Source organism: Lampris incognitus, chromosome 3 (assembly GCF_029633865.1).
Source record: "Lampris incognitus isolate fLamInc1 chromosome 3, fLamInc1.hap2, whole genome shotgun sequence".
Taxonomy (NCBI): domain Eukaryota; kingdom Metazoa; phylum Chordata; class Actinopteri; order Lampriformes; family Lampridae; genus Lampris; species Lampris incognitus.
In genome coordinates this window covers 96,986,442-97,012,121 of record NC_079213.1, presented here as the reverse complement: position 1 = coordinate 97,012,121, position 25,680 = coordinate 96,986,442, and the positions used below count along the sequence as shown (strand labels likewise).

General features: G+C 43.1%; 1 protein-coding gene across 1 annotated transcript in view; it reads right to left on the bottom strand.

The window, feature by feature from the left end:
- Positions 1-164: 164 nt before the first annotated feature.
- Positions 165-25,680, bottom strand: part of unc13a (unc-13 homolog A (C. elegans)) — an 83,085-nt gene continuing 57,569 nt past the window's right edge. Inside the window, exons 31-46 of the mRNA XM_056275776.1 lie at positions 25,497-25,593; positions 23,043-23,186; positions 22,471-22,548; positions 22,036-22,137; positions 21,636-21,724; positions 21,032-21,178; positions 20,493-20,616; positions 19,046-19,051; positions 11,346-11,375; positions 10,279-10,335; positions 10,041-10,121; positions 8,808-8,955; positions 8,138-8,194; positions 3,806-3,898; positions 2,111-2,270; positions 165-453 (exon numbers count right to left, since the gene is read on the bottom strand). Coding sequence (XP_056131751.1) covers positions 165-453; positions 2,111-2,270; positions 3,806-3,898; positions 8,138-8,194; positions 8,808-8,955; positions 10,041-10,121; positions 10,279-10,335; positions 11,346-11,375; positions 19,046-19,051; positions 20,493-20,616; positions 21,032-21,178; positions 21,636-21,724; positions 22,036-22,137; positions 22,471-22,548; positions 23,043-23,186; positions 25,497-25,593 — 1,702 coding nt within the window. The remainder of the gene's footprint in view (positions 454-2,110; positions 2,271-3,805; positions 3,899-8,137; positions 8,195-8,807; positions 8,956-10,040; positions 10,122-10,278; positions 10,336-11,345; positions 11,376-19,045; positions 19,052-20,492; positions 20,617-21,031; positions 21,179-21,635; positions 21,725-22,035; positions 22,138-22,470; positions 22,549-23,042; positions 23,187-25,496; positions 25,594-25,680) is intronic.

The window sequence follows — 25,680 nt, the reverse complement described above, 5'->3', positions numbered from 1 at the left end:
GACAAATTATGGAGGGGATTTAACTCTGTACCATTGTTATATCTGTGCTTTTACAACATTAGAACATCACGACTGTGGCTAACAGCTGCTCAGAAGAACTCCAGGACAGCAGGTAGTGCTGTCTGATCGAGTTTCAGATGGATCACCTCACTTTTCTCGGCTTCTTAGCTGCGACCCTCTTCTGCAGAGCGCTGATCAGACTTGAGTTTGACAAATTCCTTGGCGACGTCATCGTTGTTTCGTTGGGAGAGGATGCGCAGCACAGTAAGGCCAGTCTCATCCATGTGGATGCGTTTACCCAGCGGCAGCCAGCAGGCCATACTGCCTCTTGAGGCCATTTCCTTCAGCTGCATAACAGCCATGCCCACGGTGCGGTCCTCACGGGCAAAGCAGTAGTCCTTTACACAAACCTGGAGCTCATAGCACTCTGGACCCACCTCATTACTCAGGGTGCTACAGGAAGAGGAAAAGAAAAAGAGTGACAGCAATCCTACTATGCACTTTGAAGTAGAGCAAAGTGGATTTTAAACTTCAAATAGAGGCAGGCCATAACACTTGCAGCTCTCTAAATGGATGTGGGGTCTCACATTCTTTATCTATATCAATGACCTGGCTGCAGCACCATCCTCCATGTTCCCAGTACTTTTTGCCAATGATACTGGCGGCCTGTCCAGGGTGTCTCCCCGCTTGCCGCCCAATGACTGCTGGGATAGACTCCAGCATCCCCGCGACCCTGAGAGCAGGATAAGCGGTTTGGATAATGGATGGATGGACATACTAATTTCTCTGTACTTATCGCAAAAGCTCACTTTGATTTAGGAAGAATTTCCAAATGGTTTCAATTAAGCAAATGATCTCTTAATGTTAAAAAAAAATCGAATTTTATCATATTTACATAAAAAAATATTGTAAATCTAATTCTTGTCTCTCCATTGGCTATGATGGCCTGGCAGCCTGTCCAGGGTGTCTCTCCACCTGCCGCCCAATGACTGCTGGGATAGGCTCCAGCATCCCCGCAACCCTGAGAGCAGGATAAGTGATTTGGATAATGGATGGATGGATGGATTCTTGTCTCTCCATTGGGAATAACCCAGTGATCCAGATCTCATTCACAAAATTCCTTGGGAGTATTGATTGATGAAACCCCAAGCTGGAAGAGTCATATTCAGTTTGTTTGTAATAAAATATCAAAATCTATTGGCATCATTGGCAAAATTCAAAGTTTGGTTCATCAGAAGTGTTTATTACCTCATATAGTGAAATGTCATTTGGGGAGCTACTTATTCCACTCATCTTCTTAAGCTTTATATTTTATAAAAAAAGTTCTGCAGAATTGCCACATTTAGCAGCAGGGCAGAACACTCAGCCCCTTTCTTCAATCGGCTCAATATTCTATCAATGTTCAATATAAATCTATATCAAAATTGTATTTTCCTTTATAAAATATTGTATCAGCCTGCTTCGCTTCCTATGTCTTGTATTCTTTCAGCCCAACTGTGATATACATAACTAAAATACAAGACATGCCAAATGGTTACACCTCCCAAATATTCTATACTGGGTTCTGTCAATTTTCCATTAGATATAAGGGGGCGGCTCAGCTATCTTCAAATTGCATTTCAGTCTACCTCACTCAAGAATTTGAAATATAGGCTTAGGTCCAGTCTGATGAACCAAACTATCTGAACTGATCATATTTGACTATAATCTCTCTCTCTCATAATGAGTTGACCGAATGTGCGTGTATACACTTGCTCTCACATACATACGCAAATGCACACACACTCTTACCCCTTGATTTTATATTCATTCCTGATTTATGTTCCTTATTTTATGTTTTCTTTTTTTTATTTTGTTTGCATACTTGTTTACTTTTGTGGATAACATAATTTTGTATTTGCTCATAATGCTTATTGAGGTGCGATTCCTTCTGTATTCACTAGGGTTTTTTTTTTTAAATCTCACCTGCACAGCTTGCTTATCTTCTTTTGTTATTGTGTTTTTGCTGCTTTTATTTTATATGTGCAAATCAAATCAAAATAAAAAAATCATCATCAGAGGATAGCATAGATTGGTGAATTTTCAACCGATGATTCATGTTTCCACTCACAAAGTGAAGGTTTCATTGTATTTGGGAGCCCAGCTGTTGTTCTTAGACTTGGTGGCATACTTCCTCTTCTTGTCACTGAGATGAGGGCCAATAATATAGACCTCCACAAAGGGCCGGAATATTCCTTGGGTCTGCCACCTCAGGTCATTGGCAGCCACCACTGATATAAAAGAGATGGAGACCAGACAGGAGGAAAGGGAGTAAGAGAATGAGTATGGCAAGAATAGAGAGAGAGAGAGAGAGAGAGAGAGAGAGAGAGAGAAATGATTCATGTGGAGATAAAGTGTTGAGTGGAGAGAAAGAGTGAATGAGACTTAATTCAGATGCCTTCAGGGTACATATTCAGCACCTTGTTAAAATTTCAGTTAAAAATGGGATTTTATTTTTAGGATGAGGTCGTTTTTTTTCTCCCTTGTTCCAGATAAAAAGAAACATCTACCTTGACAGAACACCTCTACTTGACAGTGTTATATTTTCACATGCCTCACACCAATGTTTTGTGTTAAGCACAGTGCAAGTTTAAGCATCCATGTTCCTTACTCATTGTAACGTTTTAACTCATCACTATACCTGCACATTTAGGTTTATTGACCACTCAGATTTAATAATGTGCAATTTTCAAATGGTCTAAAAGACCGCTCCCAGTCTATCTCCAAATGATCAGTGTATTTATATCACTACGATGGAAATTAAAGCAACCAGTCAGAATTCTGTATATATTGGAAGTGTCCGACTTGAATCACACAAATGTGCCTTCATGTGCTCGTCTCCCTTATTATGAAACTTTGGACAAAAGGATATCAAGCTACAAATGTTTTTCACTTTTCAATTTATACTGTCATTTATGGATCTTGTGGCAGACTCAATAATGACTTGCCTTGTTTCATCAAGATGTGAATATTTCTGACCCATGTACCTGTTGGCTTGATATTACACCACAACATAATGAAAAGCTGTTGTAGAATTTTTTTTTTGGGGGGGGTATTCCCCCCCCTTCTCTCCCCAGTTGTATCCGGCCAATTACCCCACTCTCCTGAGCCATCCCGGTCACTGCTCCATTCCCTCTGCTGATCCTGGGAGGGCTCCAGACTACCACATGCCTCCTCTGATACATCTGGAGTCGCCAGCCGCTTCTTTTCACCTGACAGTGAGGAGTTTCGCCAGGGGGACGTAGCGTGTGGGAGGATCACGCTATTCCCCCCAGTTCCCCCTCCCCCCCAAACAGGTGCCCCGACTGACCAGAGGAGGCACTAGTGCTGCAACCAGGACACATACCCACATCCGGCTTCCCACCCACAGACGGGGCCAATTTTGTCTGTAGGGATGCCCGACCAAGCTAGAGGTAACACCGGGATTTGAACCGGCGATCCCCATGTTGGTAAGCAATGGAATAGACCGTCAACTACCCAGACGCCCTGTTGTAGAAAATCTTAATTTGCTCTCCCTTCTGTGCCGCTTTGACTATAATTTGCTTTCCTGCATTGTTTTATGTTGTCCTTATGAAGGCTATTATATTTGCCTTGATACCATAGTCTCATCTAGATCTCACTTGAAAAGAGGATTTTCAATCCCCACGGGACCATTAATTCAATAAGGTAACAATTGAAATATAGAAATACAGTCACTGTTTCCCAACTTTGAACATCACCCTCATTTCCTTTTCAAAACTGTGACAAGACAAATCTGTGCGCTTACCTTTAACCGTGACCTTGTGCTCTCCTGTGTTGGGGTGAGTAAAGATCTCCACATGAATAGACACCTCTCCCACAGCATCGTCCACCCCGGAGCCTGATGGGACAGACAGGTAGAAGAGGGCTAGTTAAGCACCTGCAACCTGGAGACCCTAGCCCTTTTCACACTCCTGCCACAGGCCAAACATTAGCACAAGCCACCATGCCCCCTTCTCCAGCCACTCCTTCATCCAGTCTGATACCAAAATGAGGTTACCAGTCGATTCCACTTCAATTTCATTGATTATACATTGAAATGGATTTGGCCGTAATCCTGCTGACCAGGATAGTAACTAGAGCAACACTGCTTCATACTAAGAGAAGTGTTTCCTAAGAGGAGGATTTAACAGAAGGCATGTTGAAATGCTGTGCATATGCTGTGGCCTGTATGTGGACTGTCAGTATAAGCATCTATGAGGGGTAAATTCTAGAGGTGTGTCTTATGCAGCACAATGGTTGAACAGTTGATTGCAAGCATCCATCCATCCATCCATTATCCGAACCGCTTATCCTGCTCTCAGGGTCGCGGGGATGCTGGAGCCTATCCCAGCAGTCATTGGGCAGCAGGTGGGGAGACACCCTGGACAGACCGCCAGTCCATCACAGGGCCAACACACACTCACACCAAGGGACAATTTAGGATGGCTGATTCACCTGACCTACATTTCTTTGGACTGTGGGGGGAAACCGGAGCACCTGGAGGAAACCCACACAGACACGGGGAGAACATTCAAACTCCACGCAGAGGACGACCTGGGATGACCCCCAAGGTTGGACTACCCCGGGGCTCGAACCCAGGACCTTCTTGCTGTGAGGCGACTGCGCTAACCACTGCGCCGCTGTGCCGCCTTGACTGCAAGCAGCTGAAGGAAATTTGTCCATCATGAAAATGTGTGTTTTCTTTGTATTGTGCAAGCCAATCCTTTACATTAACATTTTACATGAGGATTACCCCACTCATTATTCTAAGTGCTTTCCAAATCAAGCAACTGAAAAGCAATGATTTGAGCTCATTGAGAACCGCAGTAACGTGGCCCCTCATAGATACACCACACCCCTGTTGTCTCACGGAGTGTGTGTTGGGATGTAGGGTGCTCAGTGGGAGGCAGAGAGCAGACAGGAGAAAAAATTGAGAAGGTAAAACATCATCTTGGATCCCCTAACATGGATTAGGTCAGAACATGCTCAGGTGAATCCAGACAGGCAGACACAAACCCATTCCTTGGTAAAGACCTTTACTCAAGCATGGTAAGGGGTGGATGAGAGAGAGAGAGAGAGAGAGAGAGACAGAAAGAGAGAGAGAGATTAAGAAATGAAGCAAGTCAGCTTCAGTGTCAGTGAAGGACTACTCTCCTTCTGCACAAATCCCCAGTCAAAGCTATTCTGGCTGGTGTGGCACACATGTCCCCGGGACTTGGAGTTTGTTATAGATACAATTTGCATTAACTTTGATTAAAAAAATCTTTGATTCACATCAGCGACACTCTGATGTGTTCAAGCCTCCAAATCAAAGGGACACAAGTTTTGTTTCGCATATACATGCCACCATCCAAGATAGCTCAGTCCTGGACCTTACACCAAGTGTGGGGCTTGGAGTTTCAGGCCTTGGGGGGGGGGTCTTTATTTCCATGCTGGCAGCCCATAGGGTTGTGTTGTTAAGAAAGAGGACAGTGACATGCAAAGAGGGACTCTCTTGATGGCTTCAATAAAACTCCAACTCTTTTGTCTGGGAGGGACATACTTAAGTTTTGACAGGGAATGTTTAGCACATGTACAGAAGATAGTGCTAAGACGGATGAATCTCTCTACATTATCCCCGTGTGCTTTTGCACCCAAGCATGTTGCAAAAATACATGTACGATTCCATAAGAATGTGGGGACAGACGGATATTCATCTTTTGTGTTTTAATTAGTGTCTTCGCTCTGTCAACGGCAGCTTTGAGGCAACAAACAGCAGCCTTGCACAACATGTGCATGTGTTTGTGTGTGTATGTGTGTTTGTGTAACAAGCCACCCACAAAGCAAGGTTTCTGTGGGAGTTGGACAGCGGAGTGTTCCTGGCATGCAGCTCTATACATCTCCCCGAGGGGCATTATGGGATTGTTGGTCTCCTTGCCAATGGGACCACAGAGGGCAGCAGTCATCCATCTGGCCTCGTCTATTTTGTGGAAGACTTCCATAAAAGATGATAAAAGAAACTTTGCTGGCTGAGAGAAAAGGAGATATTGCCAAGGAAAAGCAAGGATTTTTGTCTCTCCTGTAAACATGGCAATCAGGAGTGTTTATGTTGTGACACTGCAAATTTCTGCCAGAATAGACAATAAATCACAAAACACTAAATGTACTGTGACCCTGCCAAAGTCAATGTTTGCTAATCGCTGACTGAAAACAATTTGATTCATAAGACAAAAAACGTATTAGAATATGACGCACAAAAGCTCAACATATTCATCCCTCATTATCTCTCTCTCCTCCTCAGACTGTACTGTATGAGGAGGAGAGAGAGCTACAGAGAGACAAAGAGAGAGAGAGGGAGTCAAATACTTTGATGCTGATCTACAAGAATGGACAACATGGTCACCTGATCCCATAGACAGCTTCTCATTGGCTATATTTGTAGCTCACTGGCCCTCTTTATGTTATAGTAATTTCTTTAACTATACATTTTATTCAGTTTTGGCAAGAGGCTTCTATTCGCCCTTCCCCAATCTACTCAAATTTGGTCAGAACTCTTTTCTATTATGTTCTCATTAGAGCATTGTTAACATCCGCTAGATAGTCAAGGACATCTGACAGCTGTTAAGGATGCTGAAGAAACATAGCTCATTTTCCAGCAGGCCTGTATCTTTGACCTATTTCCACAGGGTAGTGACTCTATCTTCCATATCACTCCACACCTGTGGGTGTCTTTATGTGTACCCTTAATCATCTTCATATTCTATTTTAAACAGTCGTCCATCTCAGTGTACTGTGTGCTATAACTTGTCAAACACCACATGAAGTGACATCCCCCGAGACAGCAAAACTAGAGCAAGCCGAGATAAGCAAATATTAACTTGACTCTCTGAATGTAGCTCCTGAAGCATTGTGAGTCAAATAGACTGCGGAGGAGAGTGACAGACTGTGCTGTCTGAGGAGGAGGAGAGAGCGAGAGACAGAGAGACAAAGAGAGAGAGAGGGAGTCAAATCCTTTGATGCTGATCTACAAGGACAGACAACATGGTCACCTGACCCCATGGAGAGCTTCTCATTGGCTGAATTTGTAGCTCACTGGGCCATGACTTGAGGAGGGTTGAACACCCCCTTCTCATCACCGCTGCAAGGTGGGCCACGCCGCATGTGGGAGATGTCGGGATGCGTGTTTGTGCGTGTCTGTGGGTTTGTTTTCCCACATTTGGTCATATGTTTATGAAGGTGCACGCAAGGACAGCGGAGCCCTCCCAGACAAATGGAGCCAGCTGTCATCACCATCATCATCATCATACTCTTCATGATCATTGCGCTAACACTGTGGGAGGGGGAGTTAAATGGGCAAAGGGAACTTCTCCAGTGCACAAAACCTTGCTAGATGCACAAGCCCCTTTGGCTCTTGCTCAATGACCTTAAAGTCAGCCACGGCACACAATCCAAACAACTCACTCACTCACATTGCTCTTCTAAGTCATTTGCTGTCTCTCTCCCACTCATGTGCGCACGCACGTACACACACACACACTCACACACACACACACACACACACACACACACACACACACACACACACACACACAGTGCTCAGCCCTCAGGCTTCACTCTGTGACATCATGCTTGATCATGATTCTTTCAGACTCTAATGCATGGTATTCTGTTTGTCTGATGTCCGCAAAATCATGCCTTAGTGTCCGCTCATACATACTGGGGGTATGTATACAGTGCACTACCTTATGTACAGACATCACTGTGTATATTTCATGCATGAATGTGTGAAGGCTGAACTTTGTGTTGTAGCCCATGTATTTGTGTGAGTTTGTTAGCAGAGGGAGAGAAAGACAGAAAAGGGAGGAGAAGGTGAGTAAGAGTAAGAGAGAGAGCGAGCAGAGGGAGGGAAAGAGAAAAGGGGTGAGAGAGAGAGAGAGAGAGAGAGAGAGAGAAAGAGAACATGGGTCTCTTGTTAATTGTGTTTGTCTAGTGAGATGAGTCTGAGCAGGCAGAGCAGACCCAGGATACACATGGGGGGGGGGGGGGTGGAGGGTGAAGGGAGGTGGGCTTTAGTCTGGAAGCCCTGGTTTCTCGGGTCCTGAGCCTGAGATCCACATACCCTTGTCTGGGTACACATCCTCACTAGTGGTGAACCTCACCCCCTTCCCGCCGAACACTGGCCCACAGAAGGGGCAGAGAAAGGGAGGACACAGAAAGAGAGAGAAAGAGAGAGAGATGGAGAGGGGGAAGAGAGAGTAGTAGAGACACAGCAATATGAAGTGTACAGACGCTTAGCTGAGAATCATAGAATTGAAAAACAGATTTAAAGTTACAAATATGGCCCCAAATGCATACCCTGATAAATACACTGTTAGCTCTACTGCAGAGGCCTCACTGTCCTCTTGCGTACACCAATATATTACCCTCATTCAGTTGTATAAAGAGGTTTAAGTTACAGACACATCTCAGAAAAGTGTTGCGTGAACAGAGTAGTCGGGGGTGTTTTTAGTAGATCTGCAAAAAGCACACACTGCAAATAGGCATAATGCAGGAGAATTAACAAGCACTAGAGATAAAGTTCACAGTTAGCACATGAACATACTGGAAGCACAGCTTGGCATCAAAAGGATTCAGAAAAAACAACTACACTAACAAAACAAAGACAGAACAAAAGGTTTGTGAGAGCTAGAGAGAGAGAGCGAGAGAGAGAAAGGGCGAGAAAGAGCAAGAGTGAGAGACAGCGAGAGAGAGTGTGTGTGTGTGGCTGGGTAAAAAGACTGTTAGGTTACCTTGAGCATTCTGCGACTGCACAAAGGTCTTAATGAGTTTGTCTGTGGCCTGGGTGTAGAGCGACAGGGCGTAGTGGAGAGACTGCAAATCAGGACTCTTTTCCAGGAAAGTCTTCTTCAGACCCACACCACCAGCATGGAAATATTGCTAACAGAATCCAAGGCACATAGAGGAAAATGTAATTCATTTACCTGTTCTACAGATCCTTGTGTCATGACCCGGCAAAAGGAAAAATAAAATGTAGGACCACAGATTGATTTGTGAGTGTTTTGTTATTAAACTTTTACCTTGAAGTATCTTCATTTTTACTTTAAGTCTCAAGCTGTTCTTTCATATGTCACTGACATCATGCAAAACTGATCCTGCATCCAGTCCAGCATAGGTGGACAAAATGGCGTAGTTGAGAGTGACTATGATTATGTATTCTGTCTTTGTAGCCGCTCTTGGCACTCTTGGTGCTATTTGGATGGCTGACGAACCTTTGTTCAAATGTCCATTGCAAATGGGACACATTTTTCTCCCCCCAATCCATCCTAAATCACAGGGCCACACTATCAAAGCACTGTGTCACAGCCTAGAGTAGGGCCAAAGGTCCCTCTGTCATATCAAATTCTACTTCTCTTACCGGCACATCTTGAGGAATTAGACAGAATTAATGACTGTCCATTCATTGCATGATTTTTTTTTTGGGGGGGGGGATTTTCCCCCCTTTTTTCTTTCAATTGTACTTGGCCAATTACCCCACTCTTCCGAGCCATCCCAGTCGCTGCTCCGCCCCCACTGCCGATCGGAGGAGGGCTGCAGACTACCACGTCTCCTCCGATACATGTGGAGTCACCAGCCGCTTCTTTTCCCCTGACAGTGAGGAGTTTCACCAGGAGGACGTAGAACGTGGGAGGATCATGTTATTCCCCCCAGTTCCCCCTCTACCCCAAACAGACGCCCTGACCGACCAGAGGAGGCGCTAGTGCAGCGACCAGGACACATACCCATATCCGGCTTCCCATCTGCAGACACGGCCAATTGTGTCTGTAGGGACGTCCGACAAAGCTGGAGGTAACACGGGGATTCGAACTGACCATGCATGTGTTGGTAGGCAACGGAATAGACCGCCACGCCACCCGGATGCCCTCATTGCATGAATTTTTGAATTTTCTTTTTCAATCACAAGAGTTTGATCGTAACCCTGCCAGCCTACAGATTTACAAGCATATGCACCAAAGAGTTCATACCTTGATGGTGTCTAAAGCCAGTTCAATCACGGCACACTGTTTAGGTGACAGGGCTTTGGCCTCCTCACGAACCATATGCTCCTGGAGACAACACAAACAGATATGCATGAACCACAATAAACAATCTGTCTGATTTGATGCAATGCTTAGATTTTCCATCACCACCTTGAACCAAAGTAACAACTCAGGATGGCCGCCTTGCTGTGACCTTGTACAGTGATGTATAGATGCACTGTACCTTAAGCTTGGACAGCTGTCCCAGCTCCTTGGCAGCATTAAATATAAGCTGAGTACCCTGCAGGAGGGAGAGAGAGCGAGAAAGCAAGAGGGGGTGGGGGAGTGACACAGGCAGAGAGGGAAATACAGAGAAAAGACAGAAATTGAAAAAAAAATTATTTGAACATATGCTAACAGTACACAGCTCGTCACATGGAAGACAGTGACACTCCTGACACACGCGTGCACACACACACACACACACACTTTATTACTCTGGGGATATACAAGTCCTTTCTCAAGTTCTCTTGCTGCACTTATCAATGTGTTATTCACCCTAAAGACATAACACTTGGGTGTGTGTACATGTGCTTGCACACAGAGCACACTCACACACACACAGGGAGCAAGACATACAAAATGGGAGACACACACACACACAGAGTGTAAAGGAGAGTGTGATCTGTGTCTATGCAGTAACACTGGTGTTACATAGGAGTTCCAGCCTACGGTGATATTCTGCTCACAGAATAAGTAACTAAGTGGTTTTGCACCTCTAAATTCTGAGCAAGTTACAGCCATAGACAACAGTTATCATTTTACTGTAGCTATGACTCATAACTCATCAATAATGTTACAGGGAATACAAAAAAGGAGAAAATACCAGAAATGAAACATAATATACAAGAGAACCTGTACAAATGGCATTGGTTGTCATGTAAAATTGATAAAAAAAAATGCTTCAAACCTTAAAACGCTAATGTCTGCTTATTCATGCTGTATTAAAGGGTACTCTAGAGTCAGGGAGGCAAGAAATACCACAAGGACTTGCAAAAGATCCCATTTGTAAAAACAGGGTCCTGTAAAAGTGATCCGGCAAACAAGGTATAATGAGGGTAGAGGCTGGGGATGCAGGCAGCTACCACTACAAAGTTTGGTCGGGGGAATTTTCACAGCATAACAACGAAAGAAGTAAAATGTTTCCACCGCTTTGTTTGACTGGGAAGCTGAGGGAGAGAGACAAGAGACACAAAGAGAAGACAAAGGAAAGAGACAGGACACATTGATCTAAAGGGGTTTAGTTCTTACATCACTGTGAGAAGCACTCTTCAGCCTCCCCTGAAAAGAGAGGATGTGGTTAATACTTCAGGAAGTGGCTAAGTCCTATGATCTGATTGGCTGAAAGTTTAGCAACACGCCATTTCATTGGCTCAATGGAACTATGCAATGAAAGTGAATGTCACTTTGCAAAATACAGACAATATTAAGAGACACTATACATCGCTGTCTATCATGTAAAAAACCCCCCAAAAAAACAAGCTCTACTTTTTAATAAAAGGATCCATTACTTAAATGTTATATCGCTGTTTCTCAACATGCTGATACACAAGTCAATGGAACAAATGAAAGTCATAAATCAGGAGAAACAGCTTATCAACAAAAGCTAGAGAAATGTGGCCTCACTACAGATAAAAGAGCTAGCTCACTTGGAAATGAGGGAAACTAGACTGTGTTCAGCAGAGAGCAGATTTTAGTCATCACAAATCTGCATTTCAAATCCTAAAATCCTATATATATAATATATATAAACTTAGCACAAAAAGTAAGGAAATTTGTGTTTGGTAGATTATTTCTTTGTTGTAACAATGCTTCTTGGCAATAAATCTTATATAAGGCAGCTGATTGTCAGCACCTGGGGTACCAGAAGCTCAAAACAAGAGTCAATAGCAACGGCAAAATAAGCTGTTTGGCATTGGCAGAGAAGATTTGGCAAATTTTTCATGGGCGCAACCCACATACTCAGTTCTGCTGCTCATCCCACAAATGCATGTTCTTTACAAATGTGGCGCCATTTAAAAGGGAAATAAACAGGCTTTCCAACGGTATAAGATTTATTGCCAAGAAGCATTGTTACAACAAAGAAATAATCTACCAAACAAAAATTTCCTTACTTTTTGTTCTAAGTATATATACACTACCGTTCAAAAGTTTGGGATCACCCAAACAATTTTGTGTTTTCCATGAAAAGTCACACTTATTCACCACCATATGTTGTGAAATGAATAGAAAATAGAGTCAAGACATTGACAAGGTTAGAAATAATGATTTGTATTTGAAATAAGATTTTTTTTACATCAAACTTTGCTTTCGTCAAAGAATCCTCCATTTGCAGCAATTACAGCATTGCAGACCTTTGGCATTCTAGCTGTTAATTTGTTGAGGTAATCTGGAGAAATTGCACCCCACGCTTCCAGAAGCAGCTCCCACAAGTTGGATTGGTTGGATGGGCACTTCTTTGAGCAGATTGAGTTTCTGGAGCATCACATTTGTGGGGTCAATTGAACGCTCAAAATGGCCAGAAAAAGAGAACTTTCATCTGAAACTCGACAGTCTATTCTTGTTCTTAGAAATGAAGGCTATTCCATGCGAGATATTGCTAAGAAATTGAAGATTTCCTACACCGGTGTGTACTACTCCCTTCAGAGGACAGCACAAACAGGCTCTAACCAGAGTAGAAAAAGAAGTGGGAGGCCGCGTTGCACAACTGAGCAAGAAGATAAGTACATTAGAGTCTCTAGTTTGAGAAACAGACGCCTCACAGGTCCCCAACTGGCATCTTCATTAAATAGTACCTGTTAGAGCCTGTTTGTGCTGTCCTCTGAAGGGAGTAGTACACACCGGTGTAGGAAATCTTCAATTTCTTAGCAATTTCTCGCATGGAATAGCCTTCATTTCTAAGAACAAGAATAGACTGTCGAGTTTCAGATGAAAGTTCTCTTTTTCTGGCCATTTTGAGCGTTTAATTGACCCCACAAATGTGATGCTCCAGAAACTCAATCTGCTCAAAGAAGTGCCCATCCAACCAATCCAACTTGTGGGAGCTGCTTCTGGAAGCGTGGGGTGCAATTTCTCCAGATTACCTCAACAAATTAACAGCTAGAATGCCAAAGGTCTGCAATGCTGTAATTGCTGCAAATGGAGGATTCTTTAACGAAAGCAAAGTTTGATGTAAAAAAAATCTTATTTCAAATACAAATCATTATTTCTAACCTTGTCAATGTCTTGACTCTATTTTCTATTCATTTCACAACATATGGTGGTGAATAAGTGTGACTTTTCATGGAAAACACGAAATTGTTTGGGTGATCCCAAACTTTTGAACGGTAGTGTATATATATATATCAATACAGATACAGGAAAAAAAAAAGTTTTAATACAATGCAGTACAGGCCTGTTTCGTGCGTCGCACACTCATCAGCTGCTAATGATGAGTGCGCGACGAATGGGGTAAGGGACTGGGGCTTTTTTTCCCCTGTATCTGCATTGACATTTCGCTCCTCATTAGTTGAGCACTTATAACAACACCATTGACGGTTTCAGAAAAAAACGTTATATATAAATATCACACACATCTATCTATCTATGTAACTTTGTTAAAAAAAACACAACAGTAGGGATAGTGCTCAACAAATAAGGAGCAAAATAATCCAGTTAGTCAAGTAAATGCTCTATGAGACAGTACAAGCCTGTGTCATGCTATAAGCAAGAACATTTACTTAACTGGATTATATATATATACATATACACATATATATAGCGTTTTTTCCTCAAAACCGTCAATGGTGTTGTTATAAATGCTCAACTAATGAGGAGCAGAATATCAATACAGATACAGGGGAAAAAAGGTTTAATACATTGCAGTACAGGCCTGTTTTGTGTGTCACGCACTCATCAGCTGCTAATGTGGTTAAACAAAGACTCATACAGTTTACGATACCCAGCATCACGCCCCTAATTTCGGTTGGACAGCAACCAACCAGATGAGGAAACATTTAAACTATAACAACCAATGGCGTAGGTATTTATGATGCATAGCAACCAATGGTGGGTAGAAAACATTACAACCAATGGGGTAAGGGACTAGGGCTTGCTTTGAAAAGCATTTAGGGACCAGGGCACTGTTGAAATGGCATACATTTAAAATATAACAAGGTAATTTATGTAAATCATATAGTGGGGTGGTGTTGGGGCACAGTTGGAAGGACAGGCAGTTAAAATATATTAAAAAAAAACCTCTAATAAATGCCACATGTGTATTATCTAATGGTGGGGGGAGAGAATAATAAAGACATTTTACTTATAGTTGCAAAGGAGATATTTTTTCGGTGTCTACAGCTGGTGGCCAATTCGTTTCTTTATTCAAGGTGGACATATCAGGTCTGCAAATAATAAAATACTTTTCTGCCAAGGACAGGTTACATGTTTTACTTCTAATTGAATATGCATTGCTCTTTGCAAGGATTTTTCATGAGACAGAATAACTGATGTTCTTGTCTACCAGTGACCAAATGTGGCGGCTTAAGGCCGTTGCATTTTTTGCATGTTCATTTCTGAAGCTACTCATATGGGCGTTAAACCTCATTTTAAAAGGGCCCTCTGTTAATCCCACGTAAGTGTCCACATTGCAGTTGTCTTCTCTTGTCACCTGGTAGATGACTCCCTCTGTCTGGCATTTTCCTTCAAGAGGATATGATGCCTTAACACGGCATTTGCAGTTGGAGGTGTTTGGTTGCGGTGAGGGGGTCTGTGTCTTAGCCATGATGCTTGTGTTGTGGGATGAAATAACCTGCTAATAGAAACGAATTGGCCACCAGCTGTAGACACCAAAAAAATATCTCCTTTGTAACTATAAGTAAAATGTCCTTATTATTCTCTTCCCCCACCAATGTCACATGTGTATCATGTGTGTGATGACACACGTGACATTTACTAGTTGTTTTTAAAAAAAATATATTTTAACTGCCTGTCCTTTCAACTGTGCCTCAACACCAACCCACTATATGATTTACATAAATTACCTTGTTATATTTTAAATGTACGCCATTTCAACAGTGCCCTGGTCCCTAAATGCTTTTCAAAACAAGCCCCAGTCCCTTACCCCATTGGTTGTAATGTTTTCTACCCCACCATTGGTTGCTGTGCATCATAAATACCTACCCCATTGGTTGTTATAGTTAAAATGTTTCCTCATCTGATCGGTTGCTGTTCAACCAAAATTAGGGGCGTGACGCTGGGCAACGCAAACTGTGTGATTCTTTGTTGAGCCAAATTAGCAACTGATGAATGCGCGACGCACGAAACAGGCCTGTACTGCAATGTATTAAAACTTTTTTTCCGGTATCTGTATACACACACACACGTTTATATATATATATATATACACTTACACACACATCTATCTATCTATCTATCTATCTATCTATCTATCTATCTATCTATCTATCTATCTATCTGTGTGTGTATATGTGTGTGTGTATATATATATATATATATATATATATATAATCCAGTTAGTCAAGTAAATTCTCTATGAGACAGTGTACAAGCCTGTTTCATGCTATAAGCAATCATCAGCAATGATAGCATGAAACAAGCTTGTACTGTCTCATGAAACAGGGTGGTACTGTCTCATAGAGAATTTACTTGACTAACTGGATTATTTTGCTCCTTATTTGTTGAGCGCTATCCCTACCGTTGAGTGTTTTAACAAAGTTATTTATATATATATAGACATATCTATCTATCTATCTATCTATCTATCTATCTATCTATCTATCTATCTATCTATCTATCTATCTATCTATCTATCTATCTATCTATCTTTTTTAACAGTTATATATATATATACAGTGCTGCTTGAAAGTATGTGAACCCCTTGAGCAGTTTAGATTTTTCTGTTGTTTTACCATGATTTTCTTATTCCACCATCACCAGTTTTTATGTATGAAATGTCAGATATATGTTTATCAGTTGCATGTACTTGTTTAGTGGGACTTGTTTAAGTAGCCCAAAAACTACATGAAACATGGAATTAGTGTATGTGCAAAAGTAAGTGAACCCCCAGCTGCATTGGTTAAGTCAAGCAGGTAACAGACTCGGGTGAAACACATTTGGGTGCTTAATTAATCATTTAAGCAGACGAATGAAATGAGACATCCTTGGGAAAGGGTTTGGCCTGCACTAGTTAAAAGAGAGAGGAAACCAACCAAACCACTGTGGTCCCATACAAATCAACAATGCCGAGAGCAAAGAAGATATGCGAGGACATGAAGAAGAGGGTAGTGACAGCCCATCAGCCTGGGGAGGGCTATAAGACCATCTCCAAAAGATTCCAGCTCCATCCATCCACTGTAAGACAAATAATTTACAAATGGAGGGCCTTCAACATGACAGCAACTCTGCCTAGAAGTGGACGCCCATCAAAACTACCACCCAGAAGCACCAGAAAAATAATAAATCAGGTAAAGGCCAACCCACACATCACCTCTAGAGAGTTGCAGACCTCTCTGGTAGCATCTGGGACAAATGTGCATGCGTCTACAATCAGACGAAAATTGAATAGCCATGACATTCATGGGAGGGTTGCTAGAAGGAAGCCTCTGCTCTCAAAAAGAACAAAGCTGCCCATTTCAACTTTGCCAGAGAGCACTTGGACAAACCAGAGACCTTCTGGAAGTCCATTTTCTGGACAGACGAGTCCAAAATAGAATTATTTGGTCACAATCAAAACCAACATGTTTGGAGAAAAGCCAACACTGCATATGAAGAAAAGAACCTCCTCCCAACAGTGAAGCATGGTGGTGGAAATGTGAAGGTCTGGGGCTGCTTTTCTGCTTCTGGACCTGGACGACTCCATATTATCCAAGGAACCATGAATTCTCCGGCATATCAACAAATTCTTGACCAGAATCTCCTGCCATCAGTCAGGGAGTTGAAGCTGGGACGAAAATGGATTATGCAACAAGACAATTACCCAAAGCATTCCAGCAAAACTACAAAGGAATGGCTTCAGAGAAAGAGGATTCGTACTCTGGATTGGCCCAGTCAAAGTCCGGATCTTAATCCAATTGAAATGTTGTGGTGAGACCTGAAGAGGTTGGTACATACCAGATGTCCCTCCAACCTCTCTCAACTGGCTGAGTTCTGCAAGGAGGAGTGGGCAAAAATCCCCATAAGCAGATGCGAGAGACTGGTTAGTGGTTACAGAAGACGTTTGGTTGAAGTAATGGCTGCAAAAGGATGAGCCACAAGCTACTAATACAAGGGTTCACATACTTTTGCACATGTTAAATGTTCAGTTTTTGTGAAATAAACCACCTTTGTTGAATTAAATAATGAAAATATATCTCTTTTTGTGTGTGTGTCCATTATTTGGAAGGTGTGCTTTACAAATTGGGATTTGGATGTATGTGTAATAAGCTTATTTTAATGTTTTTTACAAAAACAGTGACCATGTCTGGAGGGTTCACAAAATTTCAAGCAGCGCTATATATATATATATATATATATATATAGACACATCTATCTATCTATCTATCTATCTATCTATCTATCTATCTATCTATCTATCTATCTATCTATCTATCTATCTATCTATCTATATACACACACACACACACACACACACACACACACACACACACACACACACACACACACACACACACACACATGCACAAAAGCAAAAAAAATACACTGGTAAATTAAGATGAAAATGAGATTCCATGACAAAAGAAACAAAAATGTGAAGTAAATATTAATCCACTGAAGGCATCAACAGTATTTTGCCACAGTAGATTTTGTACAGGCCTTCGGACATGTTTGGCTGGTACAAAGACACACATCTTGACCCGTAACATCTCACGGCAAGAAAAGCCATTCTGTCCATCAGTACGTACAAAACAACCGTCTCTGTAAGTTTCCAGCATTACAGTTATCATTGCTGTAAACAACAGGACACTGAATCAAACCAGGACAGACCGACACGACAGGCCTGTGGAGAGACATACAGTACAATACAGCACAGTGTGGCGCAGTATACTGAGAGAAGACTACAGTATTAAAGTAGATTAGATGCAAGCAACAACATTTGGAGGGGGTCAGGGGACACACTTCTAACGTATGGGGAAGGTGCAGGAGGTAGAGAAATAGGGCAGAGGAGAGGTCCGAGGGGTAGAAAAGATGGTGATGGGGGTGGGGTGGGATTGGGAGCAGGACACCAGATACCAAGCCACCAAGATCAGATTAACCCAGCTTGAGTCCGGAGGAACGACACAATGCAAGAAACAAGGCAACACCTGGTGCAAGAGAGGAGTACCACTTCCCGGTTAAGGAGGGGGTTAAGGAGGAAAAAGAGATAGCAGAGGGGCATCTGATTGGTGGAGGTAGTGGAGGGGGTGGGACCTGTCAGAACCAGTCAGGAATGCACCATGCTTCTGTCTTGTCAAAGAGAGACAGTTGGAGGCCAGGAAGAGGAGGTGGAGAAGAGAAGAGGAGAGGAGAGGAGAGGAGAGGAGAGGAGAGGAGAGGAGAGGAGAGGAGAGGAGAGGAGAGGAGAGGAGAGGAGAGGAGAGGAGAGGAGAGGAGAGGAGAGGAGAGGAGAGGAGAGAAGAGAAGAGAAGAGAAGAGAAGAGAAGAGAAGAGAAGAGAAGAGAAGAGAAGAGAAGAGAAGAGAAGAGAAGAGAAGAGAAGAGAAGACGGATCATGTAAAAGAAAGACAGAGACAGGACAGGTCGGGGTAGTGAAGTTTTGAGAAGTGGGGGTGAAGTCTCATGTAGGGTAGAACAGGGGAAATCGCAGCCACATATAGCAGAGGACTGACCACCGTGGACGGACAGACAAACAGACAGACAGACAGACAGACAGACAGACAGACAGACAGACAGACAGACACACACACACACACACACATACACACACACACACACACGCAGGACTGCCGTACTTACAATCATCTGTGGAGGGAGAGCGGTGGGAGCAGGATGTAACAGTAACAACAACAACCAGAGAAAAGGGTCAGTCAAGCTGCAAAGAGCCCCACATCAATCAAAAACACAAAGTCTCAGGCCTGGGCTGGGTGGTCTTCTAGCTAACTGTTAGGGGATATCTTTGAAGCCTACACTATCAGGTGGAGCCCCAGGCATTGGATGGTGAAAGATGTGGGAAATTACTACTCTGGCATCAAAACATCTATTACTGAATATCTGTGCTTGTCACCCACCCCTCTTATTTTCTCATTAGATAATATCACAAGACAAGCAATATGCTAACTGCACACCTGTGGTTAGTAAGGTTAGAAAAGAGGCTTAATCAGCAGAGTTGATCTTGACTGGCACAAAACGTAATGACCGGGTAATCCCCCATCTACCAAAGAATGATATGAGGCTCTTTCTTTGATAACGAAACACAAATAAGAACAGATATATACAAAACAAAAGAAAACAAGAGGCTGCTTTCCAAAATGTATCTTTCATTTCAACAAAGGGCCAAATCTCCAGTGCAAAATGTCACTTAGTCACTCATGTAGTTGCTTGTAAAAATTAGGTATAGCACAAGAATAACTAAGCTGACATCTTGAAGAGCAGCCGTGGGCTGGGGTTAGAATGATATGGTGCACTCCTTTTCCTTTTGTCCTTTAATACTTTTCACCTGGTGGGTTGGTTGAATGGAGGATGTAATGGGATATATCACATTTTCAATGTTGTAGGGGCTGGAGATAGAGGACCATGTAAATTTGATATGAAAGATGTTTTTCACTGTCGTTTTGTCATGAGATTTACAGGGGAGCCATCTTGAGGTGTACCACACATAAAATGTCTCCCTTTTGATTTCCTGTCCTCCTCCTCCTCCACCTCCTCCTCCTCCTCCTTTTCTTTGAAGCCATCTTGGCACTTGGATGTGTGTGTGTGTGTGTGTGTGTGTGTGTGTGTGTGTGTGTGTGTGTGTGTGTGTGTGTGCGCACGCGCGTGCGTAGGTGGATATTTGTGTGTACCCATGTGTTATGTGTATCTGAAGTGCATGTTCTGTAAAACAGTCTCATGCTGTCGACCAAATGCTGCAGTCTTCATCAGAACAAATCAAATATTTATCATATCTGTATTCACTCCATGTAAAAAGAAACCGTAATCTATCTTTTGTCGCAACAGATTCTGGGGACTGCATGTTTGTTTGTGTGTGTGTGTACGTGTGTGTGCACATTTATTTCTGTTTGCATGTGGCTGTGCATGAAAAGGCGAAGAGAGTATGTAAAATAAACAGGTGGTCTTTGCATCTGTACAAACAGCTAAGCCTGATTGTTCTGCATGCCAAATAAATGCACACAAATGTGCGTACATGTATATCATAATAATGCATGTCTGCCGGTGTGCATGTACTACTAGGACTTGGCGCTCTAACCGTCTGGTCTGTGAGTGGAGGCAGAACAATGGTCTTCTCCATAGTATTCATCACCAGTTTCCACAGCTCCTTCAGCACACGCTTTAGCACAGTCTTCTCACAGATCTTAGCAAACAGTGTCAGACTGGGCAGAGGAGGTGGGCAGGGAGAGAAGAGAGAGAGCAAGGGAAAGAGGGAGGAATAATGAGTAACAGAAGGAGTCGAGCTCTCTTCTTCTGTCAAACAAGGAATACAACATCAGTGAAATTGAAAAAAATATATATATCGAAAATGAAGACAGCGGAAGAGAGCGCAAGAAAGAGCGGAAGGAAGCAACAGATGGAGAGGGAGAAGAAGAAAAAGCACAAAAGTGAGAAGTGAGTGAGAAAGATTGGAGAAAGAGAGAGAGAGAGGTGCTAGAAAGCCTTATTCGTATAAAAAAAGAAGAGAAGAGATGAGATAGAGAACCAGAGAGAGAGAGACAGACAGACAGACAGACAGACAGACAGACAGACAGACAGACAGACAGACAGACAGACAGAGAGAGCAGATTGTCTCACTTGCTGTCCAGAAACTCCATAATAGGTTGGAGGACGTTGTCGGCATCCTGGGCCACACTGCTGGCATTGCCCACGTTGGTGGTGCCCTTCACCTGGCCCAAGATATCTCCCATCTGCTTCACATTCTCTTCTATGTGAGGCTGGAAGCTAGAGGAACAAGCACATGGCACAGTTGAAGGTAGCCAAAAGGATTTTACTATTTAATTTTTTTATCCACTTAAATCCGAATTGTAAGTTTCTCTGGTTCTCATATTAGACTAACACAATATTCAGAATTACTAAAACTGCCAAAGGGATGACAGGAGGCTATTTAGAGAGGCATGTTAGTGCCCCCGGTCTGTTTTTAAGTCTATTTTTATATTATCTGTTGTTGGCGAGGACATAGTGGAGACTGATGGGAAAGATGGGAGAAACAGAGAAACATATTATATGTCATTAGGTCGACTTGGCCTCCATGGTTTCCATCTGCTCCCTGTCAATACCCCACCATGTCTTTACCCGTTGGAGAAGGTCCTGCTCAGAAGCAGTCGTGTGTGTGTGTGTGTGTGTGTGTGCATGTGTGCCTTAGTGTGCTTCTGTGTGTGAGTGTGCATGTGTACAGTACCTGACTGCAAACACCCTGCTGAGGTCGTCCATGACATTATTCAGCTTAACCTGTAAGTCCTTCAGGATATCGCTGGCTTCCACACATAACTAAAGCACACAACCAAACACACATAGGACCAAAGTTTGTTATAGTGCTGAGCCAAAGATGCTTGTGGAGTATGCAGCATGCAAAAGCAAACATTTGGACCAAACAGACGGCATCTGATATAGCATTAAGGCACAGAACTAGGTCAAAGAAACAAGCATAAACAAGCATGCAGACACCACACACACACACACACACACACACACACACACACACACACACACACACACACACACACACACACACACAGCTGAGTTATTGTACAGAACAGACTGGGGGGCAATCAGAAGGGACAGAGATGGTAGTCACTTACGTCCTTTCCCCCCATGGCCTCAAACATCTTCTCCAGCTGGACCCTCAGCTGTTGGATGTTATTGATCAAGATGCATGGCTGTGGACAACACGATACATATTTCTCTGAAAAAGTCAGGATTCGCTAAACCGTTTCTTTTTTTAATATTATCAACATCTTCCCTCAGCTGGATGTGCCACTGGGACAAAGAGGACAGCTCTATAAAGGGATACAGATAGAGGATTCAAGTATACTTACATCCTTGACATATAAGCTAACTCAGGCATTAACAACAGTAAGGGTCAAAATGAGATTGAAATTCACCCCCCCCCCCCTTTTTACAGTTGGGTGAACTATCTTGAATGGAAGTGACTAAGCCCGGCTTGTTGCAGATGGAGTTTGCAGGTACAGATACATCTGCATGGGGGGGGGGGGGTCACACTTTTGACCACTCACCACTTTCTCCATAGTGACATAGTTGGCAAAACACTTGGAGATGATGTCAGCATACGACAGTAGCACATTGCTGATGGTCTGGAGAAGAAAAGAGGCAAAACATTACAAGTCAGCTACCACCTCTCACACAGCTGACAGTTTTATCACTTGCAACTAAAATGGTTTAAATGGTGTCAAATTATCTGCAAAAAGGACTGGGTTGCATCACAATTCACTTTGTTGTGATTTTATGGGTTGTGATTCATTAGTATGCATCTGTTTACGCCTTTCTTACCAGTGGCATTTTTTGAGTATGAATACTGTAGAATCCCACTATTTACAATTCTTTCATATTTGTGAACTTGTTAAATTTTCCTTTCATGCTCTGTATAGAAGAAACCTTTAATCCCTAAACTTCTCTACAATCTCTTATCTACTCAAGTTAGATAAGCTTCTTTTTAGGTCAAGTTACATCCCTTACTTGTTTCAGGTGAGTAACCCCTTTAGTCAAATTCTCTGCATGTGTGCAAACTTACTTCGCTGATAAAACTCATTCTGATTTTGACAAGTTGCTGAGATACTGTTGCACTTACCTTGGCAAAACGTTTCATATAGTGCCCAACGATCTGTGGGTCTGGACACTCCAGTTTCCTGATGATCTCAAAGCTCTGATTTAGCTGGGAAAAGACATCCACCACTGAACAGGAGAATAGAGCATGCTCCGATGTAACCTGGAACTGTAGGGAGAGAGCAGAGGTGAGGGACATTAAGAGGTGGAAAGACAACCGAGGAAGAAAGGGAATTAGTATATAGCAAAGAGAGAGCAAAGGATAAGGAAGGTTAATGGGTTTAGTTTACCTACAGTTGCTAGATATACTGTATATCTACTAGTTGGTAGGTGGACCAGGAGGGACGGCTGATGAAGCTGTGATAAAGTCCCATATTTGATATTTTCATTTGCATTTACTCATTTTGCAGATGCTTTTTTTTTGGGTGGGGTTACCCCTTTTTTTCCTCCCCAATTGTACCCAGCCAATTACCCCACTCTTCCGAGCCGTCCTGGTCACTGCTCCACCCCCTCTGCCGATCCAGGGAGGGCTGCAGACTACCACATGCCTCCTCTGATACATGTGGAGTCGCCAGCCGCTTCTTTTCACCTGACGGTGAGGAGTTTCACCACGTAGCGCGTAGGAGGATCACACTACCCCCCCCCCAGTTCCCCCTCCCCCCTGAACAGGTGCCCCGACTCACCAGAGGAAGTGCTAGTGCAGCATCCAGGACACATAACCACATCTGGCTTCCCACCCGCAGACACAGCCAATTGTTCCTGTAGGGACGCCCGACCAAGCCGGAGGTAACACGGGGATTCGAACCGCCGATCTCTGTGCTGGTAGGCAACGGAATAGACCGCTATGCTACCCAGATGCCCCAGCAGATGCTTTTATTCCAGAGCAACTTGCAAGGGATTCAGCAACTAACAGATAGATTCAAGCCTTACCACTAAGCATCATAGAGTGCTATATAGCAATCATATCATAGCCAAGAGACCGGTTAAGTTGAGAGCATTTAATGCAGATGTGCCTTAGATCATCAAGCAGTGGAGGGCAAGAAAATCTAAGTACACATGGATCAATATCACCACAAAACCATAAAACAGGCAAATTATACCATGAAAGCATAACAATGGCCAGTGTGAATTGAAAAGGACTCAATAGTAGACACCAGAATAATGGTGTTTGTATAAGTAAGGGCTCAATAGTAACAGCCGGTACCACTTCGTAATCACTGCACAGTGTAAGCAGAGGACATTTCAGCACCAAGTTAAGCCTTGAAGAGGAGAGGTTGTAGGCCTCTCTTGAAGGAAGTAAGCAAGTCAGTAGCTCTGACAGAGACAGGGAGTTCATTCCAGAACTTTGAGTTCAAGATGAGAGAAAAGTCTGAACATAGAGCTTGTCACTTTGGTGGAGGGGACAGACAGTGGCCTACCAGAGGCTAAACAACAGTTGAGCAGGAGTTTACATGTTAACATGGGTATTCAGGCAAATTGGTGCAGTTTCACCAGTTTTGAACTTTATGCAGGCAGTAGCAAGCAGTCAGTGTCAGAACACAAAGAAAGGGATGACATGTGCATGTCGTCCTAGATTAAAAACCATGTGAGTAGGATCATTCTGGAGTCTTTGCAGCTGATTGCCTGGGCATGCAGATATCCACACAGCTCGAAAAGCCTGATTCTGGGTTTTATGACAGTTTAATGTTGGAGGGAACAGTGCCATCTTCACGCACTGATCACTGCATCAATAATTATTTTGCGAATGTTGAATTCTGGGCTTATAATGTGATCCTCCCATGGGCCTGCTATGACCATTTGTACAATGTGACCCCACGGCAGGACTATAAGATAGGCAGAAAGACCTATTAGATTAGAAGTCTACTATCTTTTACCACACCAGAAAAGCCCCAAAATTTGTCAGACAGTCAGACAGTCGGACAGTGGCAGGTGGGAGCTCTCCTGTCTCTCTCCTTGTAATTGGCTGGTGGTTAGACTTTGGTCCCTAATTGGCAAGAGGTGAGTCTGGTGTCTGGTCCTTTGGGATGTCTGGGTAATGAGGTGACTTTGGCTTTCCTGTAGTCAAAACTCTGGGAGAAATCCATTAATCTGCAATACCCTGCCATCATAAAGCTATCTACCACTTAAAGAAGGTGCTGGCTTCAACCATGGCTCTTTAAACATTCAGAGGAATCTCTTTATATTGCCAAACACTTTGACTGAAACATCCTCTCAGCCCAGACATACTTTCTGCTTTGAACCCAGGTGTGTGCTGCTGTGTCCGTGCCTCTGTTATTACTGTGGAGCCTTTGAAGAACGGAGGAGAGGCAGAGGGAGCGAGGGAGGCAGAGGGGGAGGAGGAAATTTTGGCCGATAACTTTGACAGAGAAAGTACAAAGGATGGATTACAGTAATTCTGCCAGAGCAACAACAGAGACTCAGCATTTCCAGCAGCATGAGGGAGGAGATAAGGTGGAAGAGGAGAGCGGAAAAAGTTTACCCCATCTTTTTTGTCTCTCTCCAGGGCACCATGCAGAAAGTCTCGGGACACTTCCTCATTCTCATCCAGCCACTGGATGACGAATGGCTCAAACCACCTGTGTGTATGTGTGTGTGTGTGCGTGTGTGTATGTGTGCGTGTGTGTGTGTGAGTGTGAGAGAGAAGAAAACCAGATTGATATTTT